The 13805-nt window shown below is 44.2% G+C and overlaps 1 protein-coding gene across 1 annotated transcript in view; it reads right to left on the minus strand.

The window, feature by feature from the left end:
• The window catches only part of TNFRSF21 (TNF receptor superfamily member 21), a 73110-nt gene that overhangs the window by 46387 nt on the left and 12918 nt on the right, over nt 1–13805 (minus strand). Inside the window, exons 2-3 of the mRNA XM_023254047.2 lie at nt 6647–7295; nt 4195–4689 (exon numbers count right to left, since the gene is read on the minus strand). Coding sequence (XP_023109815.1) covers nt 4195–4689; nt 6647–7295 — 1144 coding nt within the window. The remainder of the gene's footprint in view (nt 1–4194; nt 4690–6646; nt 7296–13805) is intronic.

Raw genomic sequence — 13805 nt, forward strand, 5'->3', positions numbered from 1 at the left:
TTAAGCGTCCGACTTCGGCTCAGGTCATGATGTCACAGTTCGTGAGTTCAAGCCCCGCTTCAGGCTCTGTGCTGATGGCTCAGAGCCTGGAGCCTGTTTCAGATTCTGTGTCTCCCTCTCTCTCTGACGTCCCCCGTTCATGCTCTGTCTCTCTCTGTCTCAAAAATAAAGAAACGTTAAAAAAAAAAAAAATTAAAACCCCTAACCTAAGTCCATAGTAGGTAAAGAGGGCTGAGTGGGGCCAAATAAAGGAGAGGCTCTTGTTGGGAAAACGGATGGGAACCAATGGCCCCGCGTCAGAGTGCTGAAGGTCTATGAGGCACTCAGGATCACAGCCAGGGTTGCTAAGGTAAGGGGAGGTAAGTGACGTCCTACATGTACATGATCTCTTATAGAGCACGCCCCAGGGCTAGGTGATTTTATCCCCTCTCATCCTCATGAACAACTCAGTGTGAAATGGGTGAGGATCACAAAAAGATCTTATTATACAGGATTATCCGCTGCCCAGAACTCACTGCAATCAGATCAACAAGGTATTGTTTCTAGAGGCCTCTCTGAGCCCCTGGGACGGTTATTAAACAGAACCTCGCTTTGTAATGGGATTTTACCTGGTTGCACCTTTGAGAATAGCAATTTGGAAAGAAGAGACCTTCCTTAGGTCTTCACACTTTTTGCAATATAAACATTGCAATGCAAAAACCTGGGGGAAAAGTTTAAATACGGGAAGAGATCATTGTACCCGAATGAGACTACTGTGATTTAGCTGGAAAAGCATAATCCCGAGGTATTGATTTGAACGCAGGAGTTATGGTTTTATTTGACTTGGCACTTCCATTCTTTTTACGAGACAGGAGATTGTTTCAAGGACACAGGCATGGGACACAAGGGCACGGGACACAAGGTGGTCCTAAGAATGCCTAAAGGTCACTGAATTAAGCTGCTTTCTACCGCCGAACCAGTTTTACTTCTTCAACTCGCAGTGTTCTCAAGAATTCTGACAGCTATGACTGCGATCTAATCGGTAAGTGCGACTACTACAGGAATGGAGTCACTTTTTTAATAAAGTAGGAGGAGGGTTCCGGACATTTACGGAATCCAGCAAGATGTTCTTTGCTCGTGTTCTCCTAATTAGATATATCAGAACAAGTGTCCTGACTGGCCATTTAAAGGGCAATTCAATGAAATAGCTGATCCTAGACCGATCCTGGACCAGAGGAAAAAGGTACGCTATCCATCGAGGGCTTTACTGGGTCAACTGACAACACTGGAATATGGGCAGTGAATTAAAATACTGTAGCCAAAAAATAAATAAATAAATAAACCCAGGAGCTCTTGATAACGTTAAAAAAATAAATAAAATAAAATAAAATAAAATAAAATAAAATAAAAATACTGTATCCATGATAAATTTATTAAGTTTGAAAATGACTACGTTTTTTTAAAGAGAGTATCCTTGGGGCGCCTGGGTGGCTCAGTCAGTTAAGCGTCCAACTTCAGCTCAGGTCACGATCTCACCCTTTGTGGGTTCGAGCCCCACGTCGGGCTCTGTGCTGACAGCTCGGAGCCTGGAGACCGCTTCCGATTCTGTGTCTCCCTCTCTCTCTGCCCCTCCCCTGCTCACACTCTGTCTCTCTCTGTCTCTCAAAAATAAACATTTAAAAACTTAATTTAAAAAATTTAAAAAAATATAGAGACTATCCTTACTGTTAAGAAATGTATACTAACGTACCTAGGCTTAAAGGGCCATGAAATGACTCAGAAAAATTATTGTATGCATGTACATATGTATATAGGTCTTCCTTAACTGGTGATGGGGTAACATCCTGATAAACCCATCGCAGGTTGAAAGTATCATTTAATACACTAAGTTGAAAATGCATGTAATACACCTAACTCATTATTCTCAATTAAGAGAAAAATACACCTCACCTATCAAACATCACGGCTAAGCTTAGCCTACCTTAGACATACTCGGAACACTTACATTAGCATACAGTTGGGCAAAATCATCTCACACAAAGCCTAGTTTATAATAAAGTGTTGAGTACCTCGTGTAATTTACTGCATACTGTACTGAAAGTGAAAACCAGAATGGCTATTTGGGTACATCAGGGTTATAAGTGTATTGGTTGTTCACCCCCGTGACCGCGTGGCTGACTGAGAGATGCCTGTCACCCAGCATCATGACAGAGTATCATTCTGCACATCACTGGCCCAGAAAGACCAGAATTCACAATCTGAAGTACAATTTGGAACGAATATATATATATATATCACTTTGGCAACGTCGTAATGTCAAAACACCTGAAGTTGAACCATCATTAAGTCAGGGACAGTCTGCATATATACACTACGTATTATGTAACACTATTTTATATATATTATATAACATTATGCTATATGTAACAAACTCGTCTGTGTTATTACGCATGTCACAACACAAAGTCTGTATGTAATTTTATATTAAAAGAGCAAATAATAAAGCAAAAGGACAAAAGTTAACCACCAGTCGATCTGGGCACAGGTGTATCGGTATTCTTTGTACTATGGCCAATATTTCCGTAAGTCTGAAATTATGTCCAAATAAAACTACGTTTTATGAAGAAGGAGGGGAGAATTAATTGAAGCCTTCCTTCCCCAGCTGGGTTGCCTGCAAAGAGACATCTTATTCAAATCTATGCAGGCTCTATCCCAAACAGGATGCTCCCCCCAGTCTGATTTTCACTCAGACTAGCAAAAGGAAGCAAAATGAGTTTTGGGTTTTTTTTTTTAACTTTCCCTAAATTTCTGATTATAAAAATTGCACGAGCTTATTATAGAAAATTTGGGGAGAAGAACAGAAAACTAATAAAGAAGGGGAAAACAGCACTCAAAAATTCCACTATACCCCACCAAACTGGAAGAAACATTATTTTTATTCTGGCGTATTTCTTTTCAGTCTTTTCCCCACATTTTAAGAGAACCAGGATTTTATTGTGTAAAGTGCGTAGCCTGGGTTGGCTTTGTTGTTTTTCTTTTAAGCTAGTGTAAACATTTCCCTATGTCGCGGGTAAAAAGAACAAAACCTCATTAAATCGTCAATGTCAACACCGTACTCCACTACATGGATATGCCATAATTTACTTATTCATTTCCCTAAAACTAGGCCTTCGATTGATTATTTTTAGTTTTTATTTATTACACAACATGCTGAGTTAAAAGTTTAAGGTCTTTGGGCTCATATCTTTTTTTTAGTATTTCCGCTTTATGCCTTTATGAGAGATTCACAAAAACTGAATTACTGGGGCAAAGGGCATAAACATTTTTAAGACTCAACACAGGGGTGCCCGGGTGGCTCAGTCGGTTGAGCGTCTGACTCTTGATTTCGGCTCAGGTTGTGATCCCACTGGATTGAGCCCCCGAGGATTCAAAGAAAGGGAAGTTACTACCACAAGTTAAAAACTGCACTCGTCACATCAAACTTAGCTGCTGGGACACGTCCTGTTGGCTGTTTTTAGCCTTCGAAAAAAGGAAAAACTGAAATATTCTAGCCTGTATCAGCACACACTGACCACTCGGTAGAAGACACAGGGTCCAGCTTCGGATGATAACCAGTAGAGTAAGCTTTGGGTGTCTATAATCTAAAAGACTTTCCTAGCCTCCTGATAGAAATGGGATCCTCAAAACACAAGGAGGGGAAAAGCACTTGTAAGAAAGTGACAGGAATCTAAAAGCAAGGTTCAGATTCAAAAAGGCAAACTTAATGAAGACAAGATGGGTTTTTTCGCCCTCTATTTTTCCAGCAGCCTCGTATTGTAGAAGCAAGGGACCTAACAGTCAGGAGATACGGAGTCAGCCCCATCTGGGCTGAACAAACAACCAGCCTGGGTCAAGGACACGGCCAAACTTCCCTGAACTCTATCTCCCCGCTTGTGAAATGACACGGTTGAACAAAGTCCCTAAGGGTCATTCTCAGGTCTCTGATTTGTCAACATTCTCCTTTAAATGTGCCGGGGAGAAGAGGGCTGAGTGGTTATTGTCTGTGAATGTATTACGTCAAATGCGGACCACCTCATTTTTCATAGCACAACTAGATCCAACAGCACATGGCATACAGCAGCTTCCAGAAACTTTGCATTTCCCACTCCTTCAGGCAGCAAGGACTAAGAAAGGACAGGCATGGGGATCTGTGAGCAAGGAGAAAAGAAGGCTCACCATGGCCATTGCAGTAGTAGATCCACTTCTCCCGGTTCTGGGTTGGGGTCATGGATTTCTTCAGCCCTGCCTTTTCCACAATGGTGCTCGGATCCTGCCGGGGCCCCTTTTTCAGAGTCCTTGAGCTTTTCCGGATACTGCACACCACTATCACCACAAGCACCAGCAGCAAGAAAAGCACAATCATCCAGGGCAAATGTTCATTGATGTCAAAATGCTTGTGTAAATTCTGTCTGGGGTGACCCCTCTTGAGGCCTTTGATGGGCGTGCTGGACTTCTCCCCCCCAGTGGCCTCCATGGATGGCAGCAGCTTCAGGATGTGTCTGTGGTGGGGGCCTTGCTGGTGGTTGACTACCTGGAGGTTTGGGAAGGTCTGGTTCACGCCTTCCTCACCCCTCGCTGAGCTTGTGTTGTTGGGGACTGTCCCTTCCTGGATGCCACTCGGTACCTTTGGTCTAACAGAGGCAGAAGAGCTGGATTCTGTTGAGTTCATGCCTAGAAAAAAGGAGGGGGGGAGAGCTTTTCTATATTTGGGGATCTGTATATTCCTCCTCTTCCTGTTCATCTTCAAACCAGGCCAGATAACACAAGATGTGAACTGTTGGAGCTTAAGAGTAATTTATACTGCACGTTTTCGTAAGGACTCTAACGGCACTTTTACGTGGAAGGTGAAAACTAAACCTAACAGCTAAACTCACTTCCTCATGGCAAAACCAACAGCATCCTCAGGGCCCCAACATCTGAGCTTCAGGGCAGCTTCTCCTATGCTTCACGTTCAGAGCAGACCCATGAATGTTCAGGGTTCTAGTCAACTCTTAATTGTGCTGATGATTCACAAAACTAATCTAACTCCTTTACTCCTCCTCCTTTTGACCATTTCAGGATACAGTGGTAAAACTGAGACTATAGCTAAGGTAGGGAAAAAGAGCTCAAACTCAGTTCCAAATCCAACCAGGGAAAGCTTTGGTGAGAAAAGTCAGTGAATAAAACAAAGCAGGACTGGGGCGCCTGGGTGGCGCAGTCGGTTAAGCGTCCGACTTCAGCCAGGTCACGATCTCGCGGTCCGCGAGTTCGAGCCCCGCGTCGGGCTCTGGGCTGATGGCTCAGAGCCTGGAGCCTGTCTCCGATTCTGTGTCTCCCTCTCTCTCTGCCCCTCCCCCGTTCATGCTCTGTCTCTCTCTGTCCCAAAAATAAATAAATGTTGAAAAAAAAATTAAAAAAAAAACAAAAAACAAAAAACAAAGCAGGACTTAGCATCGGCTATTAATAGATTAGTAAATTTTGGGCAGCTTAGTGGACTTCTTTCAGAGAAGTTTGCACATACTCCTGGTGTGAGAGCCAGGGATTTCGAGTCCCAAGAGACAGGACCTAGACTGCATCCTTCACTGAGAAAACCTGGACAGTTCATTTGAGCTCTTTGAGCCCATTTCTTCATTTCAAAATGGCGGTTGTGAGAAGGCCCTCCTTACAGAGTTATCACGAAGGTCCAGTGTAATCACACACAAAGAGTATGCTAGAAAGCACAACTCAAGTTGGCTATCATCTCATGAAAATTAATCAAAAAGGACTTGGAAATAAATAATAAATTTTATATTCTGCCTGACGTCCAAATCCTAACAACTGGGATACTTGATGAAGGGCATAAAGTTAAAATAATTGGAAAAATTAAACTTATAGGCGCACCTGGGTGGCTCAGTCGGTTGAGCGTCTGACTTTGGCTCAGGTCATGACCTCACAGTTTGTGGGTTCAGGCCCCACGTTGGGCTTTGTGCTGATGGTGTGGAGCCTGCTTCAGATTCTCTGTCTCCCTCTCTCTCTCTGCCCCTCCCCCAGTGGCTCTCTCTCAAAAATAAACATTAAAAAACTTTTTTTAAAGAAAAAAAATTAAACTTATTATTTTCCAAATGTGAATGCCAGTTATGTTCAACATGCTACAAATGTGCTTGTTTCCTGAAACTTCTTTCTTTCTCCTTTTATGCCCCAACTTGTTTCTAATATTCATCCTTCCCTTCCAGGCATCATGGTATTTTCTCCCCTTATCCCTCCTTCTTTCCTTCTGGCTGTGTCTATCCAGGATTGATTCCATGTGGGAAAACTTTGAGTCTGGATGGAACCTTGAACATCATGTATTTAACAAGTTTGAAACCAAGGCCTGAAGAAGTGACTTACATAAGGCCACACACTATCTTTATTTCTCTCGTTCTTATTTTTAAACTTGATGTGACCTAGTTTTTAGATATTTGATTCCCCCCCAACAGAAAACCTGAGTCTAAATGTTTCTAATACATGCAAAGAAGCCAGATTAAATTATCCACGAAATGGAGGCCCCTTCCTCAAAGGGTGACTTTGGAATATACAAAATGGAGAAAACATCCTCCGTACAAGCCCATTTTCGGTAGTTCCACTGGGCTCAAAGCCTTTTTCAAATAAGTAACTCATGAGGTTAAGTTACCTTTGGGAATATAGGTGGAGGAAGGGACTTCATGGGATTCCATGTGCTCCGGGTATGAAAAGATGGCTGTGCCAGGGGAAGGTGAGGTCGTGCTGGAGGACGAAAGTGTGCCACAGACGTTGTCTGCTTCCTTGGTCCCCGGCTTGATCACCACCAGGTTCTGACTCAGACAGTCTGTGTATGCTTTGCATTTCATCACACTAGAAGGCACATCAGAGAAGGTACCCCGAGCACACTGCTTACACCGCACGTCCTCGGTCTCTGTCCCTTTCTTCCGCACGCCCCAACCCACAGGACACACCGTATGGGGGGTGCAGGTAGCATTAAACTGGAACATGCCAGGTGGGCAAGTGCATTCTCGGTCAGTCAAGGCAGCACAGGGTAATTTCTCAACCATCGGCCATGGGCACGGCTGACTACAGTCATGGCATTTCTCTATGCCATTCTCATGCCTGGTAAAGGTCCCCACAGGGCAGCTACTACAGACACGCAGGCTTGTGTTGGTACAGTGCTCGGACACATACGTTCCTGCCGGACATTTGTCACAGGTTAGCACCTGGCCAGTGGCACGGTCCACATGGTGGTATTTGCCAATGAGATTTGGGGCCTTCTGTTCTGGCTGAGCTGTGGTGGTGCTAAGGAATCCAAGCTGAAAGAAATAAAAGGGGAGGGAGAAGGGATAAAAACCAAGAAGGTGTTAGATGGGAACAGAGGAGAAGAAAGAAAAGAACACCACAACCACCATCGCTCCCATTAGAGATCCAACCGGTCCCATAGCCTCTTAACACAGTAGGAAGAGACCAAGACTCTGATTCCATCCTGAGGCCTGATTTGGTTTTCTTGCGTGACCTGTGCCTCAACTTCCTTCTTTTTCTGTCTGTAGTGACATGAAGTTGATGATACTGCTCAAATCGATTACAAAAAATCAACTGAGAATATGAACATGAAAACACTCTGTAGTTCATATTCAAAATGCTATACAGGGGCGCTTGGCTGGCTCAGTTGGTGGAGCTTGCAACCCTTCACCTCAAGGTCGTGAGTTCAACCCCCATGGTGGGCATGGAGCTTACTTAATTTTTTTTTTTTCCAATTAAAAAAAAAATAGTTTTTAAATGCTGTGTAGAAGTGAAAAGTCCTAATGCAAGAAGAAACTAACTTCCTGAATAGTTGTCTTCCTTCTCGTGGCCCAAATGTTCAGTTGCCATTGCTTGGTACCAGGACAAAGCAACTGAGAAGTATGACGACGTCTATTTAAGCTACTTCTGCTTATGGTACCAGATTACCCACATGGGGTTAACTGATAATGCATGATTTTTTCAAAGCTTTTCTCTATGCAACGCCAAACATTTTTTGGTTTTGTTTTATTTGCAAAACAGAGGCAGGCCCTTGGCATTCTTAATTTGCTTTCCACAATGGAGTCGATGCTTTTAGATGTACATCCTGTTCTGCTCAGCCTCTGAAGACCATGGTTGCGGGAGCATGGACCTACAGACACCTAGGGGGTCCAAACACCAAGCTGGGTCCAGCAGGGACTCCACAGATGTAAATTTAATTCACAGGACGGAAACTTCACCCAGCTAGATTTTACACTAGCTTCCAAACTGAAAACTTCAGAGAAAGTAAATTATATTTGTGCCACTAAATCTTGAGGTCCTTCCGAGAGGGGAGAAAAATATTTAAGAATGAATATTGAGAGAGAGCTTTTCTGCATGAATGAAGGTTGAGAGGGTCCAACAAGAAAGTTCCCACTGCCCTCCTCAAAATGGAGAAAGGTCAAGCGTCAAGAAAGTAATGGCTGCCTCAAACTACCAGATGCCCATCAGGGCAATTTCCTCTGAATTAGAACCAATAACTAGGAGAATAAAAGCAGAATTTTTTCAAAAATTGATCAGAGTTCCTGTCTCCTTAGCACCCTGCAACTTAACCCAAGATTCAATTCCCCTCCACCGCAAAATTTAACTAATTAAATCAAAAGTATCATCCCTTACTCTCTCCCAGGGCCTCCTCCAATTAAACAACAATACTGAAAACAAATTTTTAGCTTGTGAGAATCTAGTCATCGTTTCTTTAATCTGAGACACACAAAAAAGCTAGTGGTTGATTTTTCTTGGTAAGAAACTTAACTGCAGGTTGGACTGTGAAGAAAAAGAATCTCCTGCTTAATAATGATAAATTCTCTATCATCCCCTTTTTGCTTCTGGCTTTCTTTCCTTTTCTTGGTCTTTCTGTTTGCAAAATCAGCCCAGCCACACTCTTCTGAGCATTCCAGACATATTAGATTGAGGGAAGAAAGCCCATCACCATCGTGTGGAGCCCAAGATCCATTTGTCAAGCACATGAGGACAAATCTTGTCCCCATCTCCTTGACACTAAGGACTGACCCAAGAGGTCACAAAAGTGGCCCTGCTCTGTGTTGCTCCAAGTTCCTTTATATGTAGCTTCTAAGTGCAAAAGCGCTTCTAGATGGACACAATGTTCTGGAAGTTTGAAAGATGTATAAACAACCCAAATGGCAGGTTATTACACTTTTGTAAAGGAGATAAATCAGAGAACATACAGGAGATCTGGCCAGAGAGTGGTGGTCAGGACAACCACCACCTTGCTGTGCAACGTATGGGCTCTGAGTCTGGCCCCTACCTGTGCAAGGCTAGACAGTCAGCCAGGCATCTACTCCAGGGTGGCTCTGCAGAACAAGCATAGTGGTGAATAGCAGTGTGTGTGTGTGTGTGTGTGTGTGTGTGTGTGTGTGTCCAGGCATGGGGTTGAAGCTTGTCTTCTATAGCTTCACTTCACTCCCCAGGGTGCACACTTCTCAGGGATGCATCAGCCCCTGACTACCGAATTACCAGAGGTCCCCCCACCGCCCCGCGGCGGCACACAAAACCCACTTCCAGATCCCACTGCACCCCCGCTCTTCGCCACTCATTAAGTAGATGTTTCAGTTCTCCGTTTCTTTAGAATAATTTGTCAGATTTCTAACTGAAGCAAAGCTCGGGGCTCTTTAACTGCATCATACTAAGTAACCCACTTTATAGACAATGGGGCTCTAAAAATGGACCTTTCAATTACCTCATGTTACAGGAGGCAATTCTGGCTCCTACACACGGAGTTAACAATGATGCCTCAGCATCTCACCCGGACTGAACGCTAGAAATGAGATTTGTGCAGAGCTAGGCATCTTGAACGCACTGGACAAACGTGTAGTGAAGACCTACTATGCGTATACGAGGCACCATGCCACCGGCTGACAACGGAGCCCTGTGAACTCCATTCCAGCCCCATGCAGTGCACTTTCTAAAGCAAGGTGGACAGAAACAACGAATTACATCAGGTATTACTTAATTCCAATTGAGATTACTCCTGCTAAGGAGAAACACAGAGTCCCGTGAGGGGGAGGTTAGCACATGCTTCCTAGCTCAGGGATGTTATGGAAGTGTTTGGAGTCGTTCCAAAGGACAGAGAAGCAGAATTTAATTCTGCGCAGGGGGAAGGGAGGGCGGATTAGGCAGAGGAAGCCCCACAGCCAAATTCTGAAGCAGAGGGGCGCCTGGGTGGCTCCGTCGGTTAACCGTCTGACTCTCGGTTTCAGCTCAGGTCATGATCTCACGGTTTGTGGGATCGAGCCCTACATCGGGCTCTGCGCTGACAGTGCAGAGCCTCCTTGGGATTCTCTCTCCCTCCCTCTCCGCCCTTCCCCTGCTTGCATGCTTTCTCTCTCTCTCTCAAAATAAATAAATAAACTTAAAAAAAAACCTGAAGCAGAATAAAGCTTAGCTCAAGAACGAAAAAAGTTTAGGTGGCTCTACCTCAAATGCAACACAGTGGCCATAGTTAAATTTGGAGAGGCTCTGAATTTTGATCGTAATCCAAAACGCAATGAGAAGTCACTCTGCATTTATATGGGGGGGGGGGGGGACATATAATCACATTTGTGAGTAAAAAAGTTAACTGGCAGCAGAGTAGAGGGGGAAAGTGGCTGGGGGGAGAATGGATGAAAAAAGGTGAAAGCCAAAGTGAAAGTCAGGGGTGGCTGGGATTAAGGGGGTGGCCATGGAAAGAGAAGAAGGCAATGGATTCGAGAGGTCAGAGCAGCTAGATTTGGTGAACAATTACCTATGGAAGGAGAGACAAAAAAAATCAATCATCTTCATATCAGACTTGAGAGCACCGTTCTCAAGCCTGCCCCTGAAGCCAGGAGGGTGCACCTGTGGGCCATGGCAAGGTCAGGAGGTAGGGCTCCGAGCTCCCCATTTCTGCCCCAAACACAGCAGCTCTGATTTACCAATTTGCTAAGGGGGCTGGGGCTCCAAGTAAGAACTCATTTGAAGGAAGGATTACTCCTAAAACAAGATTGCAAATCACTGCACTTGAGGGACCTCTAATATCTCCTCCAATTCCAAAGTCAATGGCAAAAACCCATCTGAGCTACAAAGCTGGAGGACAGTCTGTTGAGTGTCCGACTCCTGGTTTTGGGGGCGTCATGATCTCGGGGTCGTGAGATCGAGCCCGGAGCCAGGCTCCGTGCAGGTGTGGAACCTGCTTGAGATTCTCTTTCCCTCTCTGTCTCTCCCCTGCCCCTCCCCCCACTCACATTCCCTATTAAAATGAATCTACTATATAAGTATTGTCAGCCTGTGGGAAGACCAGACCTGAATAAGAAAGGTTATGTGCACTAAGGTTTAGAAAACAGAAGACGTGTTTTTGTCCGGGTTATGCCTTAAGATCAGTTGCACCTTGCCTCACGTGTGTGTCAAATTAGGTACGTTGTACTAGATCCTATTCAACTATAACCTTCAAGATCATATTCAACTCTGTCTGCGGCTATAGGTCAAGTTCCACCTCCTCCACAAAGGCTTTACAATTACTCCTATGTCTAGGATTCCAAGCAGATGAGCAAGCTCTTCATCACATTTCCTGTTTCTAGTCTTCATTTCGGTGACTAATTACATCTTGCTGGTAATGTTTGTTGATGGCCTCATAAGTGTATATATTTATCTTCCCATAATGATTATAAGCAGCTCAAGGCCAGGGACAACCACATGGATTGCATTTCCTTCCTTGCTGAACCACTTCAATAATGACGACCATGGAAATCATAAACAAAGCAACCTCTGAGCCAGGGGTCAGCGAACTAAATCGCACATGCTACTTATTCTTGTAAATAAGTTTTACTGCAATGCAGCCATTCATTTAGGTATTGCCTATAGCAGCTTTCAACTAAAAGAGCAGAGCCGGCTAATTCCAAAAGAGACCAGATGGCCCACAAACTTAAAAATATTTACTATCTGGCCTTTTACAGGAAAAAAAGCCAACTAATACCTGGTCTGAGAAGTCAAAGGAAATGTCAAAAAACGCAGGGACCAGGAGCCCACTCATAGGAACCCCCAGACCTTCTCTCAGTCTAACAATCAGTATTGAGTTCTTGCCTTCCTTTGTTGACACACACCAAATCTGATCCATTTATCCCCTGCTTAAAACTCAATAGCTTCGAGGGGCGCCTGGTAGCTCAGTCAGTTAAGCAGCCAACTCTTGGTTTTGGCTCAGGTCACGATCTCACAGTTCGTGAGATCGAGTCCCACATCAGGCTCTGCGATGACAGTGCAGAGCCTGCTTGGCATTCTCTGTCTCCCTCTCTCTCTCTCTGCCGCTCCCCTGCTCATGCTCTCTCTCTCTCTCTCAGATATATATAAACTTAAAAAACAAAACAAAACAAAACCTCAGTGGCTTCACATACGACTTAGGATGAAATGCAAAATCTTTCACAGAGATCGGACTTCCTCTGCAATATCATCCCTGCCCTTCTCTTCCTAACTTAAATCAGGTTTCACGTTGTCCCCTCCCCTTTTTTCCTATGAAACCCATAATTTTGCAGTGGTACATCTGTCAAGTTTAGGTGTGCCTTCCCACCTGGACAAGCTCCATGAGGACAAGGATAGAGTCTGTTTCACATACCGATGCTAACGCAAGCCCTCAAGGCCTGTACCCGATTCATGACATACCTGACGAGTGTTTATTGACTCAATGAGTGGATGTGCAGACCATAAACAATTAGAAGCAACAAATTACAGTGTGATGGTACAGAAGCGGCTGCTGGAGCACAGGTATGAGAGCCAACGTGAGAAAACCAAAAGGCCTCCACAATGTAGCCATCAGAATCCAAGTCTGGCAGCCTTCGGTGGGCGGGCACACAGTCTGTTTCACCTCCAAAGACACTGAGGACATATCACCGTTTTAACAGAACCATGCCTGATGTACAAGAATTACGTTGGGCGGGGCGCTTGCGATGAAAACCAAATGTCATGAAGAATTGAAAACATCCCTCTTCCTTTTAAAAAAAAAAAAAAAATCACACTAATGTGAGACTTGGATTTGTGAGGGGTATAATGAGATTATTCTTCAGAAACTATTTATGTTCCACCCTAGTCGAAACTTCAGTTCTTGGGAAATTTTCATTTATCCGGGATGCTGATTTCACCAGCCATAATGGATAAATAACCAAATGTCAGTGTACCAACCCTCACCGTACAGGATGTGGGAGTGCTATAAATGCTTAATGAGTAGCCAAAAGGCAAACCCCAGGATAAACCAAATTGCAAAAGAGGAAAGAGGCAGCTCCAAAATGACCAGCTGTAAAGGCCCCCAAGGCTGCCACACTCACCTTGGTGGCCCACATCACACCGGTCCTGTTGTCACTTCTCCTCTAGGGCACTGGGATGAGACTGAGGACCAGAAGCACCCAGATGTGCAAACATAGGTCAGATTGCTGATGTTTATAAATCTTAAACAAGTCTTATGCCATGACCTCATCCTTCAAACAAACGGGAAAGAAAATCCCCTGCGGTTTACCTGTACAATGTATTTATGCCATTCTTGCTCTGGATCAAATTCCAGTAATTTTTCACGGAAAATGAGTAAGCTCAAGGCAGTGACAGACTTCTGCCTATTCACAATGGGCAAGCAGGAAGACTGCTTTTGAGTTTGCTAGAGAAAATGTTTAATGGCACGTCAAACTATTATTTTAAGAGGGATCTCGGTTACTGTGATATTCTAACAAAGACAAGGCAAGTAAGTTATTCCTGAGATGGTGACCATAAAGCCTGCCAACTGATGCTCAAAAGGCAAAAGCCAGGCAGAGCTAGGCACCCCCAGAATTTCTGAC

The sequence above is a fragment of the Felis catus genome, chromosome B2 (genome assembly GCF_018350175.1).
Source record: "Felis catus isolate Fca126 chromosome B2, F.catus_Fca126_mat1.0, whole genome shotgun sequence".
Lineage (NCBI taxonomy): Eukaryota > Metazoa > Chordata > Mammalia > Carnivora > Felidae > Felis > Felis catus.